The sequence below is a fragment of the Capra hircus genome, chromosome 9 (genome assembly GCF_001704415.2).
Source record: "Capra hircus breed San Clemente chromosome 9, ASM170441v1, whole genome shotgun sequence".
Classification (NCBI taxonomy): Eukaryota; Metazoa; Chordata; class Mammalia; order Artiodactyla; family Bovidae; genus Capra; species Capra hircus.
In genome coordinates, this window is record NC_030816.1 from 39,897,328 (window position 1) to 39,924,919 (window position 27,592).

Consider the following 27,592-nt stretch of genomic DNA (forward strand, 5'->3'; position numbering starts at 1 on the left):
AATTACTTCCCCTTACACCGCTCTCTATAGAAACAGGTGCCCAGTAAATGAATGTGAATTAGCTAAACTGGCATCCTTGGCTGAACTGTTCACAGACCCATGTGGCCACAACTACCAAAGCCTGACTTTTCATTTTATGAATGAAAGTGTTTTGTAATAAATCCAATCCATGAAGCATGTTCTACCTGATATCCACAGAAGACCATCAGCCACATATCCAGCGTGACAGGACAGGGACCGGTCAAAGGACTGGACAAAAGTCCACTTGTTCTTCTTGGGGCAGTATCGCTCCACGGTAGGCAGGACCTGGCGCAGTTCATTTCTGCCCCCGACAGCATAGAGGTATTCGTCCATGGCCCCCAGCACAAAATGCTCCCGGCAGTTTTTCATGGGTGCTATCTCTGCCCAGGAGTTACTGCGGGGGTCATAGCGACAGGCGGTCCTCACAGCACACGTCCGACCACTGGCATGCTCAACCTCCCCTCCTGCTACAAACAGGAAGTCCCCCATGACTGCCACACAGTGGTGGCTCCTGCCCACGGGCATGGGAGCCAGCTCACTCCAGTTGGCCACGGCAGCGATGAGCGCGTTCTCCTGATCCACGGGGTTGAAGTACCGGAGTTCCTTGACTTTACAGACCTCACGCTTCTTCCCACCAATGATGTACAGGGTATCCGACTGGAACCGCGGTTTGGTCCTGCGAGTCTGCCACACGGGCTGTGCGTAGATGCTCTGGTGGTATTCCAGGGCCTCGTTGACCAGAGCTGTTGCCGTCTCGCTTGCCTGGACCAGGGGGTGGGACAGGGCAACAGTGTGGAGCGTATCCACGTCCATGAGGCCGAAGCGGATATACTGCAGGAGCTCATCCAAGTACTGGTAATGGCAGCTGTGTTCCAACCACCTCACGGCTAGCTGAAACAGAGGCAGGGAGGCGGAGAGAGCACAGAGGTGAGAGCGAGCCAAAGCAAGGGGGCGCACAGGCCTTGCCATGTATTCTTTGAGACACTTCATAATTTACTAGTTTTCCTTACAAACCATGTACCACTCAAATATTGCGATACCCAGTTGAGGGATATTTTTTTTTCCCTTTCTGCATCAGCAGAGACACAAAAGAACTCAAAACACTGTTGGAGAGATTAGGAACAATGTTAAGTAAAATTGACAAGACTTAAAGTACCACTTGGGGTGAACAATAATTACTTTTCAAAAAATGAGAATATGGTGGTTCAACAGGCTGTTCTCTTGGGTTTTAGGCATAAGAGGCTTGGTGCCCCCACCTCCACCAGGAAGTGTCAACAGTGAACTGTGTCATCCGTATAAGCAACATATGTCAACCAGTGAGTCAAGGTGCTGTATCAATACTAGTAATGTGAGAAAATATGTGAGCATCTGAGCCCAGAGGGTGTACTTGAGAGAAAATCAATATGACACTAGTAGCATGATTTTAAAAGAAAAAGGACTTTCCCCCCACTCCTTTGGTAGGGTATCAGTCAGGAAGCAAGAGAAGAAAAAGAAAGATTGCAATCTACCCATTTTATTTTTTCTCAATTAGTTTTCATTTTGAAGACAGTTGTTGTTTGCACTGTAAGATACAGCAATTTGATAGAGCTATTTTCATAAAAACAGGATATAGAGGAAATTATCTGTGTATTATGGACACAAGAGCAGAATTTAATCCTAGCCTTTTTGTTTAGGTCTAGAAATCTTTCAAGAAGGAAAAGGTAAAACCTTTTGGCTACAGAAAAATAGAATTTCTTTAAAGCAGGCGCATTAAGTCATAAATAACAAAATTGAAGAATAGTTTAGAAAACAATAAAAAGTCAATTCATGATATGGAGCACTTTAAGTTAATTAATGTGACTTAATATTTAAGTTTGGCAAAGTTTTCCAAACACCAGCATAAAGAAGTATATCTAATAATTTCAGTCAACATATTTGATAGAAACCCAAGTCTCCCACATTGCAGGCGGATCCTTTACCAGCTGAGGCACAGGGAAGCCCTTTATTCTTAATAGTACCTATGTCAAACTAGATCGCCTAAGTAATATAAATGTGGACCTGAAAGAATTAGCATAAAAAAATAAATAGAATACTGAATACTTCTGCTGTGTTTTACTTGCTTTCTGACCAATGGAACCGGGGTTCTGGGCTTCCTTTTTCCGCTGATTCACTATGCTAGAGGAAAAAATGCCTGCAGAGACAGAAGGAAATGTCATGGCCTCAGACCATTACTCCCTGACAAACATGAGCTGGGTTTTCATCCTGGTGAAAAGGATTGCTAAACTCTCTGAAGCATTAGATAATTTCTGACTTGTATCCATTTGACAAACGGCTCCAAGAGGGAGGGCATATTGTGGGCATGTCTTTTTAGCTTTTCAGATGAAGAGAATGTAGCCGGTGAATCCAATATATGCTAAATTGCATCTCTTAATGAATAGTGAGTGAAGAGAAATGGAAAAAGAATGTCACTGGGTGCCAGGCAGCCTACAGATGCCACACAGGCAGACACCATGGAGGGCAGATGAGTGACACTCTGGCTGTTTTTCCAGAAACTAGTTTTTTTTTTAATTTAAATAAGATACTAGCCTGATGAAAAAAATTACCTGTATACAGTAAGACAGTAATAATCAAAGACAGTGCAGAAGAAACAGGTTACTCATCAATCACCAGGTCTCTGCCAGAAGTGGAGAGTTTTCCCAAAAGCAACATCCTGGTTTGCCTCCACCCCAATTTTAGAAATTTCAAGAAATGGGTTCCAATTATTTCCCTGGGGAGATAATTCTACAACTTAATAAATGATTCTCCATTCTTTGTTCCACAGAGCTTTCAAGAGTTTTTCAGAGATAAAGTCATCCCACTGAAGGTCACTCCTGTACCAGGTAAAATTTTCTGAAACTTGATCCTTCATATTGCTCCTAATTTGAGTCATTCCAGCTGGTATTGCTTTGTTTTGTAACAAACTTCTCAGAATCCTTAGAGCCTAATGTTTTTGCACCTTGCACATGGATACTACAGGAAAACAGCTCTGGAGAATTACCAAAGAAATGCTCATGTCTCTATTGCCTCTTTTTATAGCACAGTGCTGCCCATTTAATTACTTTCCTCCTTCCTCATAAATCAGTTCTTCCCATGCCCTAATCAATCTTCCAGCCCATCTCTTAACACTGTCCAATCTACCTTGATCTTTCTAGTGAACACTGTCACTTACTGTGTGAAAGGAACATAAGCCACAGCCAGGCTCTGCTTTTAAGAAAATTTCTAAGGAAACAAGCAGGCAGTGGAACAGTGACCACTGTGATCTATCACTGATTCATTTCTGGCTTTCTGTCTACTTACCACCCCTTAGGTCACAAATATCATGGGGGCCACTCTCAACTTCCCCAAATATTATGCATTACAGGAAACTTTATGCACATACATTTATGCACATGCATTTTCTGGGCTCTTTTTTCTTACTGCCAATATGTCTAACTTCTCACATTTTTCATATAATTTTCACACATTTATTATTTATAAATATTTTCAGACTACACAGTCATTCATATCTGTTGAGTTTATCTTTTCTCGAGATCAAAGGTAAATATAACTTACAGTTCTGCCAAATTCAAACCAATCTCACCTAGATAGAGTATTACTGACAGATTTAAATCCAGTGCTTCTCAAACCTAACATGTGCATGAATTACCTGAGGTTTCTGGTCAAAATACAATTTCCGATTTAGTAGGAGGAAGGCAAGGACTGCAAGTCCACATTTCTAACCATCTCCCAGGTGATGTGTATGCTGCTAGTCCATGAACCACATTTTGAGCTGTAAGGTTTTAGACAGAGTCCATCCAGGAGACTGTAAACTGCTGCTGTATTACAGTAAACTAAGTCTGCTGTTTCAAATTTTAAAAGGCTTAAAATCAACTAAAACTTAAGTAGGATGCTCTAATAAAGATATAGGGCATATATAGCTAATACTATGGGTAAGACAATGTGTTTCCTTTATGGTAAGATATGGGTAAGATCTTACTATGGGCAAGACAGCATACTTTCAGACCCTGGCTCTGTAAATCAGCACCTGATTCTGATGGCATAAAGGAAGCCATACAAACACTCTGCAGTTTGGCTTTTGCAATAATACATAAACAAAAGTAAAAGTGTCGTCGTACTCAGTTTTTACTTTGGTGACAATATAAAAGAGAAAAATCATTGAAACCATGGATAACTCTTACTTATCCAGATAACGGAAGAAATGGCAAAGAAAATCCAGAACAATGGGCTACCTTAAATCACTTCTATACCATGAACCTCACTGGAGCACTGTTCATTGCCATGCTGAATTGAGGGCAAGGTGGTACACGCAATCCTGGAGCCCATCTGAGAGGTTTAGAATAGAAACTATACTAGGGCTTCCCTGGTGGCTCAGTCAGCAAAAAATCAGCCTGCAACACAGGAGACCTAGGTTTGATCCCTGGAGAAGGAAATGCAACCCACTCCAGTGTTCTTGCCTGGAGAATCCCAGGGATGGGAAACATCGTGGGCTGCCGTCTGTGAGGTTGCACAGAGTCGGACACGACTGAAGCGACTTAGCAGCAGCAGTATTCTTGCTTGGGAAATCCCATGGACAGATGATCTTGGCAGGCTACAGTCCATGGGCTTGCAGCATCAGACATAACTTAGGACTAAGCCACCACCACTAAAAACTATAGTATTGACAGAAGGCTGATTCATCATTGGGCATCATGAAACACAGAGACCACAGGTAGCTCCGTAGTGCATTTTGGGGCTTATATTTGCAAATGTTTATTTAAGGAACTTTTGGCTTTTGGTGATACTACGCCTAGAAAGCATAACTCAGGGAAGGTGAAAATCCTATTCTATCTTAGTACTCTGACACACTGACATTCCCATCACCCTAATTTCTAGAACACTTTAATTGGTGGGGGGTGGAGCATATAGTGACAGTTTTCTCTCTCACTTGCTTAGGCAACAAAGACAGCAACAGTGGAAAAGAACACAAGGATTCAGGTTGGGAGGACAGATCAAAGAGTACTTAGGAAATAGGGCATTAGGCAAGGTGTTTCCTAAACCATCTGAAATACAGGGACTGCCACCTCCAAAGACCACAGGAGATCTCCCAAGCACCTTGCCTAACCCAATCCATTTCATCTCTCCCTGATGGACAATTGTTTCTTCCTCAAAGGAACATTTGCTACTGCTTATTCCAGTGTCAACATATCTCTCAGTTTCTTGATAAAAACAATGTCTAGCACATAGTAGGCTACACATATTTGGTGCATAATGGAAAATTCTTTATAACTATTCCTAGGCTAATTCTCACATTTCTTTTGAACCAATGACATCAGATTCTGTATATATTCATATCTGTCTAGCTACAGGCTTCCCCAGTGGCTCAGATGGTAAAGAATCCTCCTGCAATGTGGGAGACCTGAGTTCGATCCCTGGGTTGAGAAGATGCCCTGGAGGAGGGCATGGCAACCCACCCCAGTATTCTTGCCTGGAGAATCCCCATGGACAGAGGAGCCTGGAGGGCTACAGTCTATGGGGTTGCAAAGAGTCAGACATGACTGATCTATCTATCACAGGCTTCAATTTCCTATTTCATTATCTTAACTTTGTGGTTTTCCTATAAAGCCCTTATAAGCTCTCAAACAAGGCAGTATACACTGCACTGGACTTATTTATATATGGTCCTCGTTTTACTCCCTCCACGATGGGTGCTGGCCACCTCTATTTGAAATTATTAGCAATGCAATGCACATTATAGTATGCTAATCCCTCAAATAAATTGTAAAATATCAGGGCAAGAAGAAACTTTTGAGTACGTTTGGTTCAAACTTCTAAATCTTATAAAGAGAAATCAAATCCGGACAAGTTATTATGACATACTCTAAGTCATGCAGCTGATTAATGGAAAAGCTGGAACCAGAAATGCCATTTTCAAATTATAAATATGTTCTTATATCATATAATCATTATTTGTCCATCAAAAATTATTTTAAGATAGAATCCAGGCACTCAAACCAAACCCAACTTCCATATTGTCTAAATTATAAAAAAAAACTCTGTTTTTTAAAATTGCATGCTTTGCTTTAGATAAGTGAAAATGTTTTTCAATGACTCTTATTTATGGATTATTTTTGCATAAAAACTATGATTTAATGGTGCCAATTATAGAGTCTGTAAGTAAAGAACAAGTCTTTAGAGGAATAGGCTCCTCTGAGTATTGAACTTCTGTCTCACTTTTTAATGGGAATATATATTTAAATTCTAGGCTATCCCCTGTTAACTAAACCTGGCTCAAAAATATATGGAAAATAGTCCCCTCCTTTTAGTTTTCTCAATGTATCCCCACTGATTGCTATTCTAACATATAATACTAAATATAAAAGTCTATAATTTAAATTATGCAAAATTTTCTGATTCAATTAAAGTATGCAACCTATTTAGATGTATTTCACAAATATGTGAAATATATGAACGAAGGTCACATTCCTAACATGATAAGCCCTCAAGATGTGATCCAAATTCCTTTACTGTTTCTCCAACACTCTGAGACAGAAGCTGCTGTTTTAAAATATAAAATTCCTGATCCTCTGAAAGAAGTTGCTGTTTTGAAATCTATCTCTGCTTAGATATGTCCACAAGTATGTGTACTGCCCAACATGACCCCCAAAGCAATAAGAAATTTTATATTCACAGATTCTCTGGAAAATATATGAATTAGGAAGTTATCCCAAATCCAAGAATACACATCAACACACTCTTCCATAAAATCACCTTTATATCTTGCAAATATATATATTAAAATGACCTTTACAAAGCAGTTCTCATCAGATGAGTGATGGAGTATTTTTCACCAACACTAACAAAAGATAAAGCCCTGTCGAAAGCAGTAACTCTTACTTTCTCTTGGTTCACAAGTATTCTTTTTCACTGAGGAGGATGTTCTCATCACAGAATTCATCAGCCAAAGCTGAGTAAGCAAGAAGCGGCATTTTTGCCCGCAGTCTGACTCAACCCCCTTGGCCTGGGGCAGCTATAATTACTCTCGTATTCTAAAACTTGGTTGCAAACTGAGACCTGCCTTTTGCAGGCGCCCTGCTGTGAAGGCACAAGTGTCTATATCCTTGCCAGTCCTGTCATCTTACTGACACAAGCCAGGGCACCCATCTCCCCTCCGTGACCGACAGGCAGCACAAATTCCACATGCCTGCAAATTCAGAAGGGAACAAAGGAAGCGCATAAGAGCAAGTCAGCAACCTCCTGGCATTCCTGAAGCTCCACCAACGAACCTGGCATGTTAAAAGAGTGCTTGGGACACAAGGAGTCGGGGGCAGAGCATGTGTTAATGGAATGAGTGACAATGCACAGAGAGAAGTTTCCCCTTCTAAACAGAGGCTCAAGGATGCTCACCATCTTCTAATACATGGCCTCAAAGGGAAGCTGCACTGACTGTTATATATGTTGTGTTCAGGTACACTAACTCATATGTTATTTTATAATACCTTAAATTTCAATAAACTGTAAACACTTTAGCAAGATACCCTTTAAATACTATACACAGATTCTTCAGATGAAAAATGTGGAAAGTTTCCCATGTGCAAGTGAACAGGTGATGAGATCTGCCATGCTCAACTACACAGAAGCTCAATTATTTAATATGAGTCATGTTAAAGCTCTAAATGGTGACATACTGCATCAGAATAATGACTGACATAGAGCAAAGTTCATATTAATAAGTAAACGCACAAAATTTTGCAGCTTTATTCTCCTCTTTGAGATGAAATGAAAGATTTCTGTTCAAAATGGCAACAATCTTACCCAAAAGCAGCAGAAACTAGGGACATAAGATCATAGTGCGTTGCTCCACCAGAACAATGAAAATGTTACGATGGGGGAATATTAAAAATTACAACAGTGCTCACTCGAGTGCTATAATTAAAACTGTGTCAACATTTTGCTTGTAAAACAGTTTTCAAGGGAGGCTGTACATTAACCATTACAGCTGACTACAGACTTATATATGACACATAGGCTATTTTTTCCTCTGAGAAATATATTTCAATTGAATCAAAACTGATGAGGTCCCAGGTTCATATACTGTCAGAAAAAAAAAAAAGGCCTGACAGATTTTAAATAGAATATTCAGCTTAGCAGGTATGGTAATAACACATATTCTTCCATTGTTCATTTAAAACTTTATGAAGTTGAAAGATTGACAAATGCTCTTATGTTCACCTTTAGCAAAAAATTTGTGCTTGATAATACTTTAGCTTCTCTTCAGATCATATATGTCTTTTGCCTTTTACTAAAGATATCCATGGAAAAGAACAGTTATGAGGAGTTTTTTTAGGGACTTAAAAAAAAAAGTCATGATGTATACAACTTACCCTCAAATGGCTCAGAAGAAAAGCACCCATGTGTGTTCTCTCCCTCTCTGCCTAAATAGCTATTCTCCTACTAGATATTTATAGAGAGATAGATATCTAGAGATGGAGGCAGAGAACATATGATAAAGCAAATGAAGTAATTTGCTCAGAAATGAGCAAATCATATGGGTGCTCTTTACTATTCTTATTCTTGCAACTTTTCTGTAAGTTAGAAATTATTTTGAAACAGAAAATTGAAAGAACAAAAAAAGTGCCTGTTAACCATCTTTAATACACATTTTGCTCAAAAAATACATACTGCCAAGCATCAAAAGCAAGAGCCCTTGCAACCAAGGATGTCTCCCATAGACTGATAAACACACAGGACTGGAGGAACCACAGGAAAAGTGCCCTGAGGCCTGCCCCATCTAAGTTCCAGGTATTTGTGAGGGCAAACACAAGGACTTGAGTTGTCCTTTGGTTCAGTCTTCCAACACAAGGCAGTTTTTAAAAAGGTAAATTATATATCAAGAAAAAACAGAAGTAGGAAAAAGAGATGACGTTAGTATACCATGATATCTTTTACGTCTATAAGAACTGGCCACCAATTTGAGCTGATCTTTGAAAAGTCAATATAAAGAACAGCAAGAGTCCATGGCCAACACTGGAGCAGTCATTTGGCATCTCATCTGTAGAATGAGTGAGTTGATGCAAGAGTCTCTTTATCTCTGGGATATATGTCACTTACAGATCCACCAAAAAGTAATATTTTAAAGTAGAATCCTCAAATACACACTAATATATGTAAAACAACTAACAAGGACCTACACTATAGGATAGAGAACTATATTCAATTAAAAAAAAAACCTAAAAGGGAAAAGAATCTGGAAAAAGAATGTGGTTGTTTACAGTCACTAGGTCATGCCTGACTCTTAGATCCTGTGAACTACAGCACACCAGGCTTCCCTATCCTTCACTATCTCCCTGAGTTTGCTCAAACTCATGTCCATTGAGTCGGTGATGCCATCCAACCATCTCATCCTCTGTCACCCCCTTCTCCTCTTGCCCTCAATCTTTCCCCACATCAAGGTCTTTTCCAATGAGTTGGCTCTTCACATCAGGTGGCCAAAGTATTGGAACCTCAGCTTCAGCATCAGTACTTCCAATGAATATTCAGGATTGATTTCCTTTAGGACTGACTAGTTTGATCTCCTTGCTGTCTAAGGGACTCTCAAGAGTCTTCTCCAGCACCACAGTTTGAACCCATCAATTATTCAGTGCTCAGCTTTCTTTATAGTCCAACTCTCACATGCATACATGACGACTGGAAAAACCATCGCTTTGACTACATGGACCTCGGTCGGCAAAGTGATGTCTCTGCTTTTAATATACTGTCTAGGTTTATCATAGCTCTTCTTTCAAGGAGCAAGCAGCTTTCAATTTCGTGGCTATAGTCACAGTGACTTTGGAGCCCAAGAAAAAAATCTGTCACTGTTTCCACTTTTTCCCCATCTATTTGCCATGAAGTGATGGGACTGGATGCCATGATTTTCATTTTTTGAATGATGAATTTTAAGCCAGATTTTCATCCTCATCAAGAGGCTCTTTAGTTCCTCTTCACTTTCTGCCATTAGAGTGGTATCATCTGCACCTGAGGTTGTTATTTTTCCCAGCAATCTTGATTTCAGCTTGTGGGTATATATATGTGTGTGTCTGTGTGTGTTTGTGTGTGTATATATATATATCTGAATGACTTTGCTGTACAAGTGGAAGTAACACAGCACTGTAAATCAACTGTACTTAAAAAATAATAATGAATTGTTTTTATTTCCCAAACAAGAGAAAGGAACTAGTTAACCAAATCCAGCACAAAGAGTCCCAGGCAGGATAAACCCAAGGAGGAGCACCCCAAGGCACATAGTAATCAAAGTGACAAAAATTAGAGACAAAGATAAAATATTAAAAGCAACAAGGGAAACAAAGACAAATAACATACAAGGGAAATCCCATAAGGTTATCAGCCAATTTCTCAACAGAAACTCTACAAGCCAGAAGGTAATGGCACAATATATTCCAAGTGATGAAAGGGAAGAACCTACAACCAAGAATTCTCTGTCCAGCAAGACCTTCAATCAGATTTGATAGGGAAATCAAAAGCTTTCCAAACAAGCAAAAGCTAAGAGAATGCAGCACCGCTAAATCAGTTTTACAACAAACACTAAAGGAACTTCTCTACAGTCAGTAAACTTGACAAGAGAAGGAAAAGATCTACAAAAATAAACAAAAAACAATAAACAAAACGATAACAGGATCATACATAGCAATAATTACCTTAACTGTAAATGGATTAAATACACCAACCAAAAGACATAGACTGGATGGGTGATAAGAAAGCTGGAGTAGCAATACTCATATCAGCCAAAATAGACTTTAAAACAAAGACTGTTATGAGACAAAGAAGGACACTACATAATAATCAAGGGTTCAATCCAAGAAGAAGATATAACAATTATAAATCTATATGCAACCAACAATAGGAGCACCTCAATATGTAAGGCAAATACCAACAAAATAATAATATTTTTAATTAAAATTTTGAAAACTTAAAAACATAAAGTAGAACCCTCCAAAATTTCTACAGGTAGGAAAGACAATCAAAGCTAATCACTGTGTCTAGTATCCAAGCCACAGATTTCCATAGCACAAATAGTTTTTATAAATATCTTCTCGGAACAACAAAGTGATGGCTTTTGTCTATAATTCTGAACTCACCAGAAACATACACCTGTGTACGGCAGGTGAAAGTGCACGTGTACACAGGCCAACACAGAAAGAAAATGATCTCAGCCAAAGAACACACATTTCAAACTTGTAAGGCGACTGCTTTGAGGTGTTATTTATTTAAAATCCCAGAATGAGATTTTATTTAGAAATGAAAATATTTAATAAACTAGTCATGTAAAGGTTTACTCCAGAAGAGGCTTTAAATACACCATCCCCATACCTAGAATATACAAAGCTTTTTAGGTGGGAAGAATGTCCCTCAGGACAATGAAGACGATCAACATCACCGATGGAGGAAAAATGAAACCACTCCTGGTCTATTCACACTTAGCAAAATATAAGTACATTCAGAAATAACGTCTTATACTTGACTTAAATAGTCTAATAATGGTCTGAGCCAAAAGATAATACTCATCCATTAACTGCTGATGGCATCAGAGTATCACCTGATGCTAAATTGATGGGTGAGACTTCTAAGTAAGATATTAGTGTAGTGATGCACATTTATATATAAGTAAGATACAATGTCCTTCTGGAAATAAAAGGGATACTGCATGTGGTGGTGAGATATTAAGCTTATATTGTCAGAACAACATGGGAAAATCAGAGAAAACCAACTTGGTCAAAGAAGAAAATCCTACGGTATCCCACTGGCAACAGGGAGCAGAAGTAACCCTCCCTGGGTCACACCATTTCACATTATCCCCCAGGTATTGCAGGCAATGAGGGTGCATTATCAGGGTGAAGTCAACTGAAAGGACAGGGAACTTTTGATGCTTTTTTTCTGCCGCTAACTGGTACATGCCCATGGAGGTGAATGTGACACAATGAAAGGGAGAAAAGGCTTCTTAACATATCTGAGCGTTTATGAAAAACATAGATATACTGAGCCTAGGTTTCATCATCTGTAAAACAAAGATGACGTTATTTACGTCACAGTGTCTGCATAGGACTGAATGGGATGACATGTGAAAGTGCTTGGAAAACTATGACATTTAGACAATAAACAGAATTATTATGATGGCAATGAGCCACCAAGAGATGGAGCTAATTCCCAATTCAATTATCCTTCTGAATTCATGTTAAAGCCAGCATATTCAGACAATTTTTACATAAAACAATGTTGTGCAATATTGACATAAATTTTGAGAGATCTCTAAAGATGATAAGGAATTTGCTACACTATTAAAATACTTCGTTATAAAATGATAGTAAAATCACAGCAGAGAATCTGTTGCAGATTAAAACCTAAAGCCCTTAAGATGAGCCTATTTCTACACCAATGAATTCAGTAATTGTAACCCAGTAATTAAAGATACAGGATTTTTGTTAAATTTCAAGTAAGAGAAAAACGAATGAGGGGTGAACAAATGAATGAAAAGAGAGACACAGACATAAACTTGGTTGTCTCTGCATAACAGTCAGGATATATTCACTTTCTTTACTTGGTTTGAATGTCCCATTAAAAATATTTGAATTCAAGTCCACCAGTTCCCTTAAATCTCAACTCAGTTAACTTAGTGCAAGGAAATTATATGCATACATTAAGCTATCTGACTTGAGAAAACTAATAATGATTGATTAAGTTGATTACTTTCTTCTTTTTTTGGCTCTGGGGTAAATGATATAATCATGAATCTTTTAGTATTTTTATTCATCCATTCCTCAATTTATTTTTTTTAATTTGTATTTCTTTTACGATAAACCAAGAATGGTTTTTCCAGTAGTCATGTATGGATGTGAGAGTTGGACTGTGAAGAAGGCTAAGTGCCGAAGAATTGATGCTTTTGAACTGTGGTGTTGGAGAAGACTCTTGAGGGTCCCTTGGACTGCAAGGAGATCCAACCAGTCCATTCTGAAGATCAACCCTGGGATTTCTTTGGAAGGAATGATGCTAAAGCTGAAACTCCAGTTTGGCCACCTCATAAGAAGAGTTGACTCATTGGAAAAGACTTTGATGCTGGGAGGGATTGGGGGCAGGAGAAGAAGGGGACGACAGAGGATGAGATGGCTGGATGGCATCACTGACTCGATGGATGCGAGTCTGAGTGAACTCCGGGAGTTGGTGATGGACAGGGAGGCCTGGCGTACTGTGATTCATGGGGTCGCAAAGAGTCGGACACGACTGAGCGACTGAACTGAACTGAAACCAAGAATTCTCTTACTTTATTTTCTTTTGACTACACTGCGCAGTCTGTGGGATATTAGTTCTCCAACTAGGAATTATACCTGCACCCTGTGCACTGGTTTAACCACTGGACCACCAGGGAAGTCCCTTCAATTTCTTATTGAGTGTCCATTATGTGCCAGGAACTTAGCCAGTGAGAAAGAAATTCTCTCTCTCTCTCTCTCTCTCTCTCTATATATATATATATATATATATATACACACACATACAGTCTAACTTGCCATTCAGTTCCAAGTTCTGTTAGTACCGTATAACTCAAGCCTTGCTCTTGACCTTAAGTGTCTTAACGTACCTGTAAAATATACTCAGGGAGTATGGAATCAGGGGAAGAAAAATCCTACAGTTTTAGAAGCTTCAGTCTATTGTAGGCAGATTTTCAGACACAAGCAAAACCCATCTTTTAATGTTGCCATGTCCCTTATGTGTGTTGTAAATATTGCTGGTACATTTATACATTTTAAAGTTTGTTTTGTTTTGTTTTAAAGCTGTTTAATTTGTAAACATGCCCTGGAGCATCCTGAGAGCATCAAGCCTTTGAATAGTTCTTTATGAACTGATTCAATAATAATGAATCAGTTACAGGTTCACTGGCACATACACTCTCCACCTGAAATGAAAACTTGAATGACCAAAAGGAGCTCACAGGCTTAAGCAGCTGGCCCAGGTCACAGACACAGAGACAGTCAAATCCCTCAAATAAGGGTACCGTGGTGAATTAGATGTTCAGGAAGTACCTAAGCTGCAGGTAAGGGTTAATGTTGGCAGCCTCCAAAGAAAAAGAAAAGAATCCTCAAAGGTTACTTTAAACATTAATTTGGAGCTGAGAGTACAGTGATTGGAGTCAGGAACCCACTATCTGGAGCACATGACTAAACATAGTCAGGGGCCAGCCTCTATCATCAGGGGATGGAGCTGGTGGGCTGGGGTACTAGGGCCTACACTCAGTAAGTTGCAAAGAACACACATAGATGCCATGCTGACCACTAAACCACCTTCACCATGTGAATTCCAGCCTGGCTACTAATGTGTGAAAAAGATACTTCACACTGCATTTTTCACCTTCATTTCATCACAGTATAAATAATGAGGAACATAGAATCCTCTATTCATACCCTGAAGCACCTTTGAATATAATATAAAAGTGATATTTTTGTCAAAAAAGATACACTCTTTTCAGCACAATTATGATTTTTTTTTGAGTGGGGGAGGTGACTTAGAAAGCCAATATATAATAGCCATGTATGGAAAATGGATAGTTATGTATAGGTGCAACTACGTATAGATGTAGTTAGGTAAAGAAGACTGAACGCTGAAGAATTGATGTTTTTGAATTGTGGTGTTGGAGAAGACTCTTGAGAGTGCCTTGGACTGCAAGGAGATCCAACCAGTCAATCCTAAAGGAAATGAACCTTGGATATTCATTGGAAGGACTGATACTGAAGCTGAAGCTCCAATATTTTGGCCACCCGATGCAAAGGCCGATTCATTGGAAAAGACCCAGATGCTGGGAAAGATTGAAGGCAGGAGGAGAGGGTGGCGGAGAATGATACAGTTGGATATCATCACCGACTTAATGGACATGAATTTGAGTAAACTCTGGGAGATAGTGAAGGACAGGGAAGCCTGCATGCTGCAGTCCATGGGGTTGCAAAGAGTGGGACATGACTTAGTGACTGAACAGTAACAATGGAAAATGGGTGTGTGGGAAGACAGGCCCAGCGCAGGAGAGCCAGTGGCTTGACAATCTCAGAAAACCTATGAGGGGGGAGGGGCTGCAGTGGGTGAAGGAAAGAGCACTAGGAGGAATTAACAGTAACTGTTATCCTGAGAGAAGGAGCAAGTTCCACGCTATCCTGAGAGAAGAAGCATGGCCAGGCGTCCAGAAGGAAATCTGTAAGTTGTTTTCTGAAGGAGAAAAAAATCTTTTTTGGTCAGCAAAAAAAAATTTGCTGAAGGAATTCTGAGACTGCAACATGAAGAAGTCACAGACCCAAGACATCTTTACCGCATTCAGAGGAGCAACGTGTTGAAACAACAAGGGGAACCTTGAAGGTGGAGACGGAAGAGTTGAAGAGGAAGGAGAAAGTGGCGCCAGGAACGGAGCCCAGCCCTAGGAGCAGAGGCCAGGAGACAGCAGAGTGAGACACCCTGGGGACCCCGTAATGGGGGACATCACTGCTGAGGGCATGCAGGCTCAAGTGAACAGAGGCACCGTGAGAGCACGGCTCTGGGAATGTGGTGGGGAGCTTATAAGGACACAGAGAAAGTTCTTTATCTTTAGATATTAGTTTTCCACAACAGGTAAAGGGTTCAGCAGGCTGGGGGAAGGTAGAAACACAGGCTTGGACCAAAAATGATTTGAAATAATGTTATACTTCAAAAAAAAATTTTTTTTTGCTTAAGTCTCATTAATTTGCAAACAGAATGAATCTAAAAATAAAACATAGATACCACTGTAGCAAGTCATCTTATTTTTTAAATACTAAAAAAGAAAAAACCTCACTTGATTGATTTGACTGAGACTTTTCTCCCCTAATTACCTTTTTATTCTCTACTGCTGAAATAAAAACAAGACATAACTAATCAGTAATTTTACTAAGCATCCCTGAGGGTGATTTTATCCATGCTATCCAGAGAGCTAAACAAAAGTAATTATTCGTGGTCTAGTGCAATGAAGAATCTAGTTAGACTATATATACATACACGCACGACCCTATTCTCATATATTTTCAAATATTTTAAACAGCACTGTTACTTAAATAAGGGCTGCCTTAAAACAGTAACTGAATTCAGTGACTTAATTCATTTTTTTGAGCCTCTTCACGTGAGACTGAATTATCGCTTAATGATTCCCTTTACCATTCAAAAATGAATAGCTTTTTTTAAAGCAAGAAATAATGTGAAAATAGAACACTTGAAGTAAAATTATAATCATTATGACGCTGTCACTTTAACATCTATACACTTAATTGTTTTACAACTGACATGTAAGAAAAAATGTCCCACAGCTAAGTAGAAACATGCTGCTGACTGTTCACAGTGTGGAAGGGAGGACCCGAAGACAACATAAATGAAAACTCAGAACAGTGATTCTGGCTCTCAGGTCCCTAATCTATGAGACCACTACGCAGAGCTTGGAGACAGAAATGAAGGCCTTCCTTTATTTTTTCTTTTCCTCCATTTTTTGTTTTAAAAGGTGTGCATAAACAAGGACTAAAATGAGCTATGCATTGTAAACACCAGCACTATTAGACGCCTGCATCTTTTTTACCTTATGCTTCAAAAAGCAAAAAGATTAGGTGCTCGGATGATACAAATTGAAATTTCGTTGTTCTGTTGACAAATATCTGTCTCCCCAGCTCAACCGTGTCTCCCCAGCTCAACCCCTCCCCTCGTGCTTCCCAAGGAGGCAAAAGGAGTCAGAGGCTGCCCTTGGAAACAAGAATTCATCAGACTGCTGTGAGACATGCTGGTGAGAGAAACATAAGGAGAATGGAGCCTTCAGTTCATATATGCGCCCATTTTGAATTTCCCAGCTTTGCTGGTTGGTGTAACAAGCAGTGCACAACAGCTGTGGGAGCTGCTGCATTAGCAAGCTGGCCAGAGTACCCCTGTCATTTACACTCCCCCACTGCACAACCAGGATGGGAACATTTGCTCTATTGGAAGGCCGCGATAAGGATGGATTTTTTAAAGTTTCCATTTTTAAGTGAAAATGAAAGAAAAATGCTCTTCTAGATGTGTTGTGCCTTTGAGCTCCATTTGAAAAAAGAAAAAAAAAAGGCAGAGAAAGCTGCTGTGAAGGTCACTGAGTGAAAGAACTTCCTCGGGGCACAGAATAAATTAAATCCCAAGGAAAAAATAAAATGTGATTTCCAGAGTGTGAGGCACAAACTCCAAATGACAATGATTGACAGCCAAACTATATCCGTGCAATATCCAAGACTGCACGTTCTCATTTACCTCAGTGTAGCCAGCAAGCGCCCATTAAACATCCGTCTGATGCCCAAATTAACCTTCTTGGCAAACTGAAAGAGGCACAAACTATCATAATCAACCTTTCATTATCACAGCAGCCTCTAGTTAAAGGGTCAGAATAATTGTGCCATCAGAGCCTTGATTGTTTTCAATCAACAGACGGCTGGAGTGACAGCTCGGTGATGGAGGGGTCTGATGAAACCGCACCAGGCCTAATCAGAGCAGATGAAAGGAAGGCATGATTGGTGCAAATGAACAGTCGTGCCTCTCCTTTTCATTTACAATCTGAAATTACTCTTAAATTTGTGGGCTTTTTTTTTCTTCCCTCCCTTATGAGCACCACTGAAAGAATGTTTGACTTATTATGAGTTCTGACAGTGCAGAGTTATAAAACACAGGTAGGGTTATCAGCTGAGGCTTTAAGTGGGTATTCAGCATAATTCTAACAAATTCACTCTTGAAAAGCACAAAATGACTAAAAAGCCTTCCAATGACCTAACCTCTCAGTGCTGTTTGATTAACAGACCCATTTATTCCACGGGCATTCTAAATGATGAGATGATAAAACCGAGGCCAGAAATATCTTGTAAATGTTTTCTCTCAACCCCTCTGCTCTGCTTACTTCAGTTCCAGTTTCTCTGCCCCAAATCCTTTACTGTTCTTGAAGATCACCACATTAGGAGCTCAAAGGAGCTCATCCATCAGAGCATACAGATCAAATAATGGTGATTTTGAGTTAGGAACACGTAGCTATACTGGGAGCCACAGGGGTAGGTGGAACCCATCAAACCTATGCTGACATTAAAAAGAATATTTGAGGAAAAGGAATACAAATGTCTGCGATAGGCCAGGCGAAATTCGGCACAAAGAAATTTGAAAAAAAAATTGAGGTGATTTTTGCTGCATTCATGTGGCAACTACACAGACTATAGTCATTAATATTCTTAAATAATTTATGATAATAGAATATACACCTGGAGTAGCAAAAGTAAGTTTCTAACTTCTATTTTCTTCTTTAATCTTGGGATCAACCAGCCAATCATGAGAGTATTATGATTCAGGTCAATAGTGCAAAACAAAGGAAAGTTTTTTAGCTATAAAAATTAATATGCGTGCAAACTGTGATGTGCATATGTGTCTGTCTACCTGCAAGTGTGTTTGTGTGTGTGGTGTGAACCCGACCCCTATGTGTGTAAAGAGACAAGGGACAGGATAGCTTTTAACCTCTCCACTCAAAACTTTTACATACAACTTAGGCCATTTTATTTGCTAGACTGTGAGTTGGAATGATACAATAAGGGTATATAATAGACAAAGTAAAAGGAATTATTAAAACCAGCCTGGAATTTTCCATGCAATATTTAATCTGTTCATAGTTAGATCTCATTTTATGGGTCAAGTGCTCACCTCAAAAGTATCAAGAATGTACAAAATTTCCATAGTTCTAACTTCAGTTCAGTTCAGTCGCTCAGTCGTGTCCGACTCTTTGCGACCCCATGAATCGCAGCACACCAGGCCTCCCTGTCCATCACCAATTCCCGGAGTTCACTCAGACTCACGTTCTACTTACATGTACATATACCTCAAGCAGGATATTGCTAAATTTGCCATCTCAAAGTTTTCTTAGCATCTCAAAGTTTTCATTCTGTTTTTAGGAGACAATTCTTCTAGAAAGATACCTGGCAAATGGTTCAGACACAATTATTTTACAAAACCATCTTCGCTCTCCCACCACTTTCTCAGGCGGCACTTGTGGTGTGTGCACAGGGGCCTCCAACAAGCTTTATTAATGACCAGGCTCTGCATCTCCTGAGGGTTCCCTTCTTCTCCCTGAGTAGCATTGGTTTTTAAGGCATAGACTTCCTTCTGCCCAGAAGGTAGTTTGTATATTGGTCAATTAAGAGTGGCTTTGGGGAACTTCCCTAGTGGTCTAGGGGCTAAGACGCCGAGCTCTCAATGGAGGGGGCCTGGGTTTGATCCCTGGTTGGGGAACTAGATCCCACAAGCCGTAACCAAGACCCAGAGCAGCCAAACAAACAGATAAATAAAAATATTAAAAAAAAAAAAAAAAGAGTGGCTTTGGGACACTGACAGCATGTGGGATTTAAGAGAGAATTTCCTTAGCTGGTTCACAGACCAGGAGGATGAAAAGCAGGCAGACCTGTGTCAGTGTCTGTTCTAGCCTCTTGAATCCAAGAGGTGTGGAATTCATCGTTTGAAAGCACTACACAGCCCCTCTACGTGGCTTAAATCGTACACGAGATGAGAAGAACAGAAAGATTCTTCAGGAGACCTGGCAACCTGACAAATCAATCCCTTTGTTTACTTTATTATTTACTCTCTGTGTTGGGCTTCACTCCAGAGTATACAGTCCCAGCAGTGAGCAGAATAAGAAATTGCTTACAGCCCTCGGCAGGTTCAATGTCATTCACACAGCCAAAGAGAGGGACGTCTAAAGTCTATTTGCCTCTTAACTAAGCGTTGTCCTTTCTGGATGGAGAATTCTAGTTTTACTTTCAGCTGTGAGTAATTTCCCATTGTGATTGGCTGACTTATAGTCAATTTAGTATAATTAATGCCAAATTACATTGTAATTCACCTAGAATTACAAATTAAAAGCTATATTAAGAGCAAATGAATTAATCAAAATTAATGATATTATGCTCACTTGTTTTAAAGTGTTAATAAGATAGGTCCCCCTAAAACGTTTAAACTTCAGTGCACCATCCATCACTACTTCAATTACCTGACTTCCTTGTGTGGCCAGAGGAGCTAGTGTGTGGGCATTTCTCATCAACAAGAACACACACAAAGAAAAGTGCATTCAGCCTCCAGCTGGGCCGGCTCTTTTTAGCTTCTGTTCTTGAAACGTAAGTAGTATCTGTACCACTTACTGAAACTGACTTCCTATAGACAAAGAGGAACAATGCAAAAGCCTGTGCTGTTTATCTTTAGAACCCACCAAAGATTTTTTACCTAAGAGAATTTTTCTTTCTGGTTATGTTTTGTCTACTGGAATACTGAAATCTGTTTTCATTCCTCCAATGTGGCACCCCAAGTAACAAAGAGGTGGTCCTATTAAAAAGGAGAACCTCAACTACTTATATTTCTGAATACTGCCCATGATTACTATCTTAGAATGGCCACCTTTTCCCTCCAGGTAAGTTGAGATGTTCTTCTTTAGTTTTACTTGTAGCCAGTCCTGGAGGCAGGGGTGAGTGAAGCAGAGTGAAAGGATGTTAGCATTTAAAAATAAATGCCAAAGGTTCCCCAGACATCTCTGGGATATAAACAAACCTAGAGCCTCTGGCTCACTCCATGGCTAAGTTGAGAGCCTCTCCTCTAGAATACCCAGAACAGGCAATCTCTATGATCTGATACAGCCAACTGGCACAAATACCACAGCTAACGGGCACCCAACTGGCCTGGTAAGGATTCCTATAGAAATAGTCTGGCAATGCAGGACATGGAGTATAGGCTCATTTCTACCAGAAAGACACTTAACATTTATCAGTGTTAATAAATTAATATTTTTCTCCCTTTCTCTTAAATCCCATATCTAGGCCATTACCCAGATGTCATTTTCTACTACATAAATTTCTCAATTTTAATATTCAGGTATAAAATGAAGATATCAGGATTAATAATTTCCATCTGATTCATCCTTACTCTCACAACAGTCTGAAGACTTTCCATCACTCAGTCTGCAGGCTGCAACAGAAATAACCATGTTCTAAGTTCTTTTTCACACTGATCGAAATCTCTTGATCAGATTTTAAGTGATCCTCCATTATGGGCTGTCTCTTTCTGCTTTGCACTTTATCACTTTGTACCTCCAAGGAATGGAAGGTGGTTTCCTACCTCTGCCAGAGTCCTCCATTCACTCTTTCTCATCAAACCATCTAGAGCCTCAATTTTCCAGGCTCTGATAAAAGAAAGACCTTCAGTGACATTTTTTTGTATGACTTTTATTAAGAGTCGTTTTTGCAACTCCCCACAAAGCAGCACAACAGGTGAAAGTGAAAACTGGTAATTTATTAGGAAACGTAGACTGCTGGCTCATGCGTTATAGAGCAATATAGTCGGTTTGACTTTTGAGAAGCTGTATCAGGTACACTGAGTTTCTGTTTTCTTGGTGATTTGGAGTATTTGAAGAGAACACAGTGAGATCTACATTGAAACCATACTGTGAAGGGAGTCAACCACTTGTCCTCTGTGAGTTTTCATTTCCTTACCTGTTAAAATTTGGGTGATAGTTGCCTTATCAACCTTAACAAGGCTGATGGGAGACTTGAATGAAATGCTGTGTGTAAAAGTGCTTAAAAAGTATAAAGCTCTCTAAGGATTGTTAAAATTATTATTGGTGTTATTATTATTGATGAACTTCTGTGCCTGGCCTCAAGGTTTCTACCTCATGTTTAGCATACAGTTTGGGTTTTATTTTTAAATCCCTGATAACCCAGGTAGCAGCAATATGACTGCAGGCTACCAATGCATAAGTAATGTTCTCCAGTCATCTTTTTCCTTCTCACAGCAGCAACAACAAAAATATCAGTCTGGAAACAACATGAATCACAATGAAAATTAGAAGCAGAGAACATAAATATGTCATATCTCATAAATCACCTTGTTGTTCTGTTGTGCTCATTTAAAACAAAATAAAAGGAGGGAAAAAGAAACTATTAACTCATGGGAACAGCAGCACATGAATACAAGTTAGGTCTCCTGTAATTTCTGATAATCACTGCCCTGCACGGCCTCTTGACAATGCACAGCTCTAGCACGGAGTAGCAGCTGGAGCAAAGTCCCTCTGAAATGAATGTGTCGTGCATCTCTCAAAGGCACACAGTCCAGACGAACAACATCAGGACCACTAGTCAAGCTCCTCGGGGATGAGTCCTCACAGGGAATCAGCCGCATGCAGATCAAGACAAGTGACTGAATACACACTCTGGCCCCTCTGAGCAACAAGACCTGAAATAGCAGAAGCGTTCAGTGCCCAGCTGGGGGCACTCCCAGGATCAAACATCGTCCGGGCACATCACTATCTGGAATGTCAATGAACCACTATTTATTCTCAGTGTGCTGCTGCTGCTGCTAAGTCACTTCAGTTGTGTCCGACTCTGTGCGACCCCAGAGATGGCAGCCCACCAGGCTCCTCCGTCCCTGGGATCCTCCAGGCAAGAACACTGGAGTGAGTTGCCATTTCCTTCTCCAATGCATGAAAGTGAAAAGTGAAAGTGAAGTCGCTCAGTCGTGTCCGACTCTATGTGACACCATGGACTGCAGCCTACCAGGCTCCTCCGTCCATGGTATTTTCCAGGCAAGAGTACTGGAGTGGGGCGCCATTGCCTTCTCTGATTCACAGTGTAACATCTAGTAAAAAGGAAGTGAAGATGCCCGCATCACATTTGTAGGAAAGACTGTAGGTATTTGGGAGGGACTGCCAGAAGCTTCAGGAAGCAAACTGAAAAATGGTACACATTTAGTTAAGATGCCCAGAAAGGGCCTCTCTGAAAAAATAGAAATGATACATGAATATATGAAATTAAACTGAGGAAAGGTAGCGATAAAATGGAAGACTGTAATTAGGGGGTGGGGATAAGAGTTCTCAGGCCACAATATTTTATTTCATTTCCAACTACCAAGTCTAAGAATGAGGACACTACTTATGGAGCTTTTTGATTAAATGGTCACCCATAGTCTAATTTCTTTGAGGCTTGGACTCTACTGCAGTGATTGACTAAGGTTTGCAAACCTGCTTAAGAGAGTAGGTACAATGAACAAAAATGAACAATGAGGGACTTCCCTGGTAGCCCAATGGCTAGGACTCCACTGAGTTCCCAATGCAGGGGGCCTGTGTTCGATTCCCAGGCAGGGAACTAGATCCCACACGGCACAACTAAAAAAGATCCCACATGCTGCAACCAAAACCCAGTGCAGCCAAATAAATAAATATTTTTTAAAAAAGAATTAACAACGAATAAAGCACTGAAGAAAAGGCAATGGGATACTGGATGATGTTGAAATGTCCAAGCAAAAGAATTTCGTTTTCCAGTCCACCCATATCATTTCAATACACCCAAAATTAGCAAAGAAATCACCACTGTATTTGGCAGAGGTCAGTCCCCACTGGGAAGCAATCAGGCACGGGGTGGGGGTACATAATTAAGCACAGGGAGCAGAGTCAGAGGTAGCCACATGGCACAGGCATGAAGGCGCAGAGCTGTCCTTTACCCCTTCAACCTGCTGGCACCACACCAGCGAACAGGAACAGCCAGGCCCTTCCTAATTTCAAGTCACTGGATTAACCTGATGCACCTCTGTGTCCACCACACCCCAAGTATTTTTGCTCTTCTATTATGAACTTGGCAGCTATGGGCCAAAGTGGGAAAAACCCAAGAATTAGAAGACATGAGTTTGATTTCTAGCTCTGTTACTTCAGTTTCCCCATTTGTACCACAGGAGCACAAAGCAATGCAAAATGCAGACGCATTCTGGAAACCAGGATGTGATATTCAAACGAGAAGTGTTATGATGGTATTGTTGGACACACAGTACTGTCTGAAGTCCTCCCTTCTCCCTGGCCAGAGGTGCATCTGGGACAGTTTATCATCTTAGAGATAAAAGTCAGACGCTGAGCACATCGCTAGTGTCCTCTATTTTCCAACTATAAAGGGAGAGTAGCTTTTTGTTTGGGCTCACTTTCTGGGACTCCTTTTGAGGGGAATGATTAAATCAAACCTAATGTGGGTAGTTTGTGGAGTAGATAAAAGCCCAGGAGGGGCCTGTCAAAACAATCACTGCATCACAGGTTGTTGACTACTCTAAACAATATGTGACTTACATCTCTAGAGATATAAAGTGAATGTGTTACTAACAGTATGATTTACAGAGGCAAATTTCCAACTAAAACACAAGAAAAAAATGCTGTTTTAAAAGGTGAAACTCATTTACTATACCAATTTTCTTAGAATAAATCCAGCCTTTTATAGGAATAGTAAGATGCCTTATTATCCATTCAATACATTTTAATATGAAAACTATACATAATTGTTTTTAATTCATTATTTATAGAGTGTAAGAGAACAAGAAGGTAGCATTCAAAACACAAATGCTACAGGTACAACCTCTGGCTCTGGGGACAATGAATCAAAGACAAATGTAAACGTGATTACCCACTCCAATTCCCCCAGCCCCAAACCACATGACATGGCTCCTCTTTGCCAAACTAAAACAGGACATGACTGGGATAAAAAAGACTTTCCCTGCCAAGGTCTGGTCTTGTCTGACATCAGTGATGTGACCACCGAATCATCTGCTCTTATTATTTACTGAAGTCCAGGCCAAGTTAGGCTCAAAATAAGAGGAGGAACTCTCAAGCCAAGGTTAGTAAAGGATGAAAACCACTGATGTATAATAAACACTTATTAAATAATAAGTGCTTTTCACTGAAAGTAGGAAATAGTTAATAAAATAAGAATTAAAGGTAAACAAAATCTTTCCATGTTCAGAAATAAAGCTAAGCTAAATCTCTCTAACCTGCCAACTGAACACTTTTAAAGAGCTTTTTACCCCAGGGTCTAACTTCTAAAACTGTGCCAAGCACATAATAGGTATACAATAAATACTCGTTTGTAATTCAACAATCTACTGTACCTATTTTTAAATATCCTTGTTTCTGCTACTTCAGAGATGAAATAATAATCCAGAGAGCTGGGTAATGGTTTAAAACCAGAAGGATCCCTCCCAATTGGCATGAGGATTAGGAGAGGGAAATGCCTTACATTCCATGGTTTGGTCATTTAGTAGGTGCTCAGTTTATATTGATGGATAGGGACTTCCCTGGCAGTCCAGTGGTTAAGACTCAACACTTCAAGTACAGGGGTTCTGGGTTTGATACCTGGTCAGGGAACTAGGATCCCACCTGCCATGTGGTGCAACAATAACAAAAAATATTGATAGGTGGACAGCCACACTTTCTCCCTACACTAGCAAATACAAGAATTTACATAATATATAGGCTTTTCTACAAACTACACTGTCATAGGAGGTAACTTCCCCTTTATTCTCAGAAAAGAGACTATGGTTAAAAAAAAAAAAAAAGGCAGAGAATATACCATCCTGAAGAAAAAACAGATTATCCAGTACCTCCTATGAAATGAGAACAGACCCAATATGTGGGAGTGGAATGGAACTGTTTCATGGTTTCACTCTAAGTTTTAGAGCAGGACCTCTGGCTCAGTAGTCTGAAACTATATGTTGAATCTAACGAGAGAAATTTAACAGGCCCCTGCTGAAACAAAGTCCTAAGTCAAAGCTAAAACCTGAAAGCAAAATAAAACTGGTGGAGATTTGCCAGGTCATGGATGCCAGTGACCTCACGCCCCATGTTTCCTCCTCCGCTGATTTGCTCCCTTTTAGTCTCCTCTTTCTTTGAACCCAACAACCAATCTAGAATCTGAGAAATTGCTGGCCTTGAACTCTAAGACCAAATTGTTGAGCTGAATTGAACTGAATTTTTTTAAAAAAAAGATTTTTTTGAGGGGACTTCTCTGTCCTTATATATCCAAAGTGTATCCGTGGTAAAGTCTCAACAGTACCTGTGAATATAAAGTGAAGTTAATGAACAGACCCAGTAGTTTCAGGCTATGGAAGGGAGAAAATAACTGTTTAGGGGGGATGAAGAAGGCTCTGTGAGAGAGAAGACTTAAGATAAAGTTTTAAAAGGTCAGGTGGAAGAAAAGAGAGCAGACAAAAAGCATAATCTCAGGGGATTTCATAGGTTTTCAGATGCACAGAATGGTTATCACGGGCTTTAGCACATTTTAGCAGGAAAGGGGCTGGATAAGGGATAGCAGGGAAAAGAAAAAAAAAGTCTGTTCAGTTAGGATAAAGTGACAGTTCTTATGACATGTCTTTAGAGACAAACTGTGTGAAGTATGGTGAATAATAAAAATTGGGCCTTTTGCCAAAAAAGTGGATATCCCGGATTACATTACCAGTAGATCAGAGAGTGGAAGAGCCACATGTGGAAGGGGGTATGTGTGTGTTTACTGAGCTCTCACATAAGTTACCAGTTGCACATAATCAAACAGCACATCCCTCCGTCCGCTTTTCTATTACTTGTCCTACTTTGTGCCAATTTTCCATTTCCTCCCCAACACCCCTAGATTCACTGCTCTTCTTTAAGACATGGGATAAGGATTTGTCAAAGTCAATGAGCACTTTATTACAGTGAGAATGTTCCGTAATGAACAATTCAGCAATTTAATGAGATTCTGTAGATCTGTCTGCAACCTGTCCATCAAGTTTCACTTCTATAAAGTCACCCTGACACTAATCCTCTGGCATACCCAATCTTCACCCTGGGCTGAATATTAGATTCTTCCCTGGTATATTGCATTACCAGTATAACCTCAGCAAAAATGATGAACTTAACTATACTTGAGGTGGTATAACTGGACTGATCTGATTTTTCTCTATTGGGCTGAGTACGAGGGAATTACTTATTTACTAAGATAATGCAAAAATAGTTTCTTATTGCCCGTTGAATGCCTAAATTGATAATATTTCTGTGAGTCTTTTAATTCTTTCTTTAGGACCAAGTCTAAGAAAATATTGCCTGCAGCAGAAAGCAGCTTTTGAGGTTCTACATTATAATATTAGTAACCTTTAGAGAGGCAATTATAGTAACTCCTATGTGAATAGCGTGAAATTTTTGGACACTCACACATCTGTACATTACCATGTTGATATCTGGCAGTGCTTTCAACCGTGCCACAAAGAGAGACAGAAGCCACAGGGATGGTTGGCTCACATCTCAATTTGGTTAGAAATAATCAAATGCAGAATTCATTCTAAGTCTTTTTCCCTTTGGGAAGTCAAGAAAAATATGACAATTTCTCACTTTGAATTAACCAGAGTAATTCTGATGATTTGTGCTTTCCACAGATAATTAAAATTTATACCCCAAACTCATCCTCACCAACATTTCTGACCTCTGCCTGAACAAACATTATGAGATATACCTAAGAAGCAGAAAATAATTTGTGGCTTGTTTTTTTCACTTATATTTTCTTGTCAAGACAGCATGGAATACTTGAAAGATGAGGGCAGGTGTCAGCAAACATGGATTTGAAGCCTGGCTCTGTTCTATAACCCTGAGGCAAGACACTGAAGCCTCATCTTGTTTGTCCGGAGGATGGAATGATAACAGCCATCCTTCGGGCCTGTTGTGATAATGAGTTAGTAAGTTTGCAAA

At 39.8% G+C, this 27,592-nt stretch overlaps 1 protein-coding gene across 2 annotated transcripts in view; it reads right to left on the minus strand.

Annotated features, from left to right (window-relative positions):
• The window catches only part of KLHL32 (kelch like family member 32), a 216,473-nt gene that overhangs the window by 35,107 nt on the left and 153,774 nt on the right, over positions 1-27,592 (minus strand). For both annotated transcript variants that reach the window (XM_013966475.2, XM_005684660.3), the window contains exon 7: positions 186-912. In XM_013966475.2, coding sequence (XP_013821929.1) covers positions 186-912 — 727 coding nt within the window. The remainder of the gene's footprint in view (positions 1-185; positions 913-27,592) is intronic.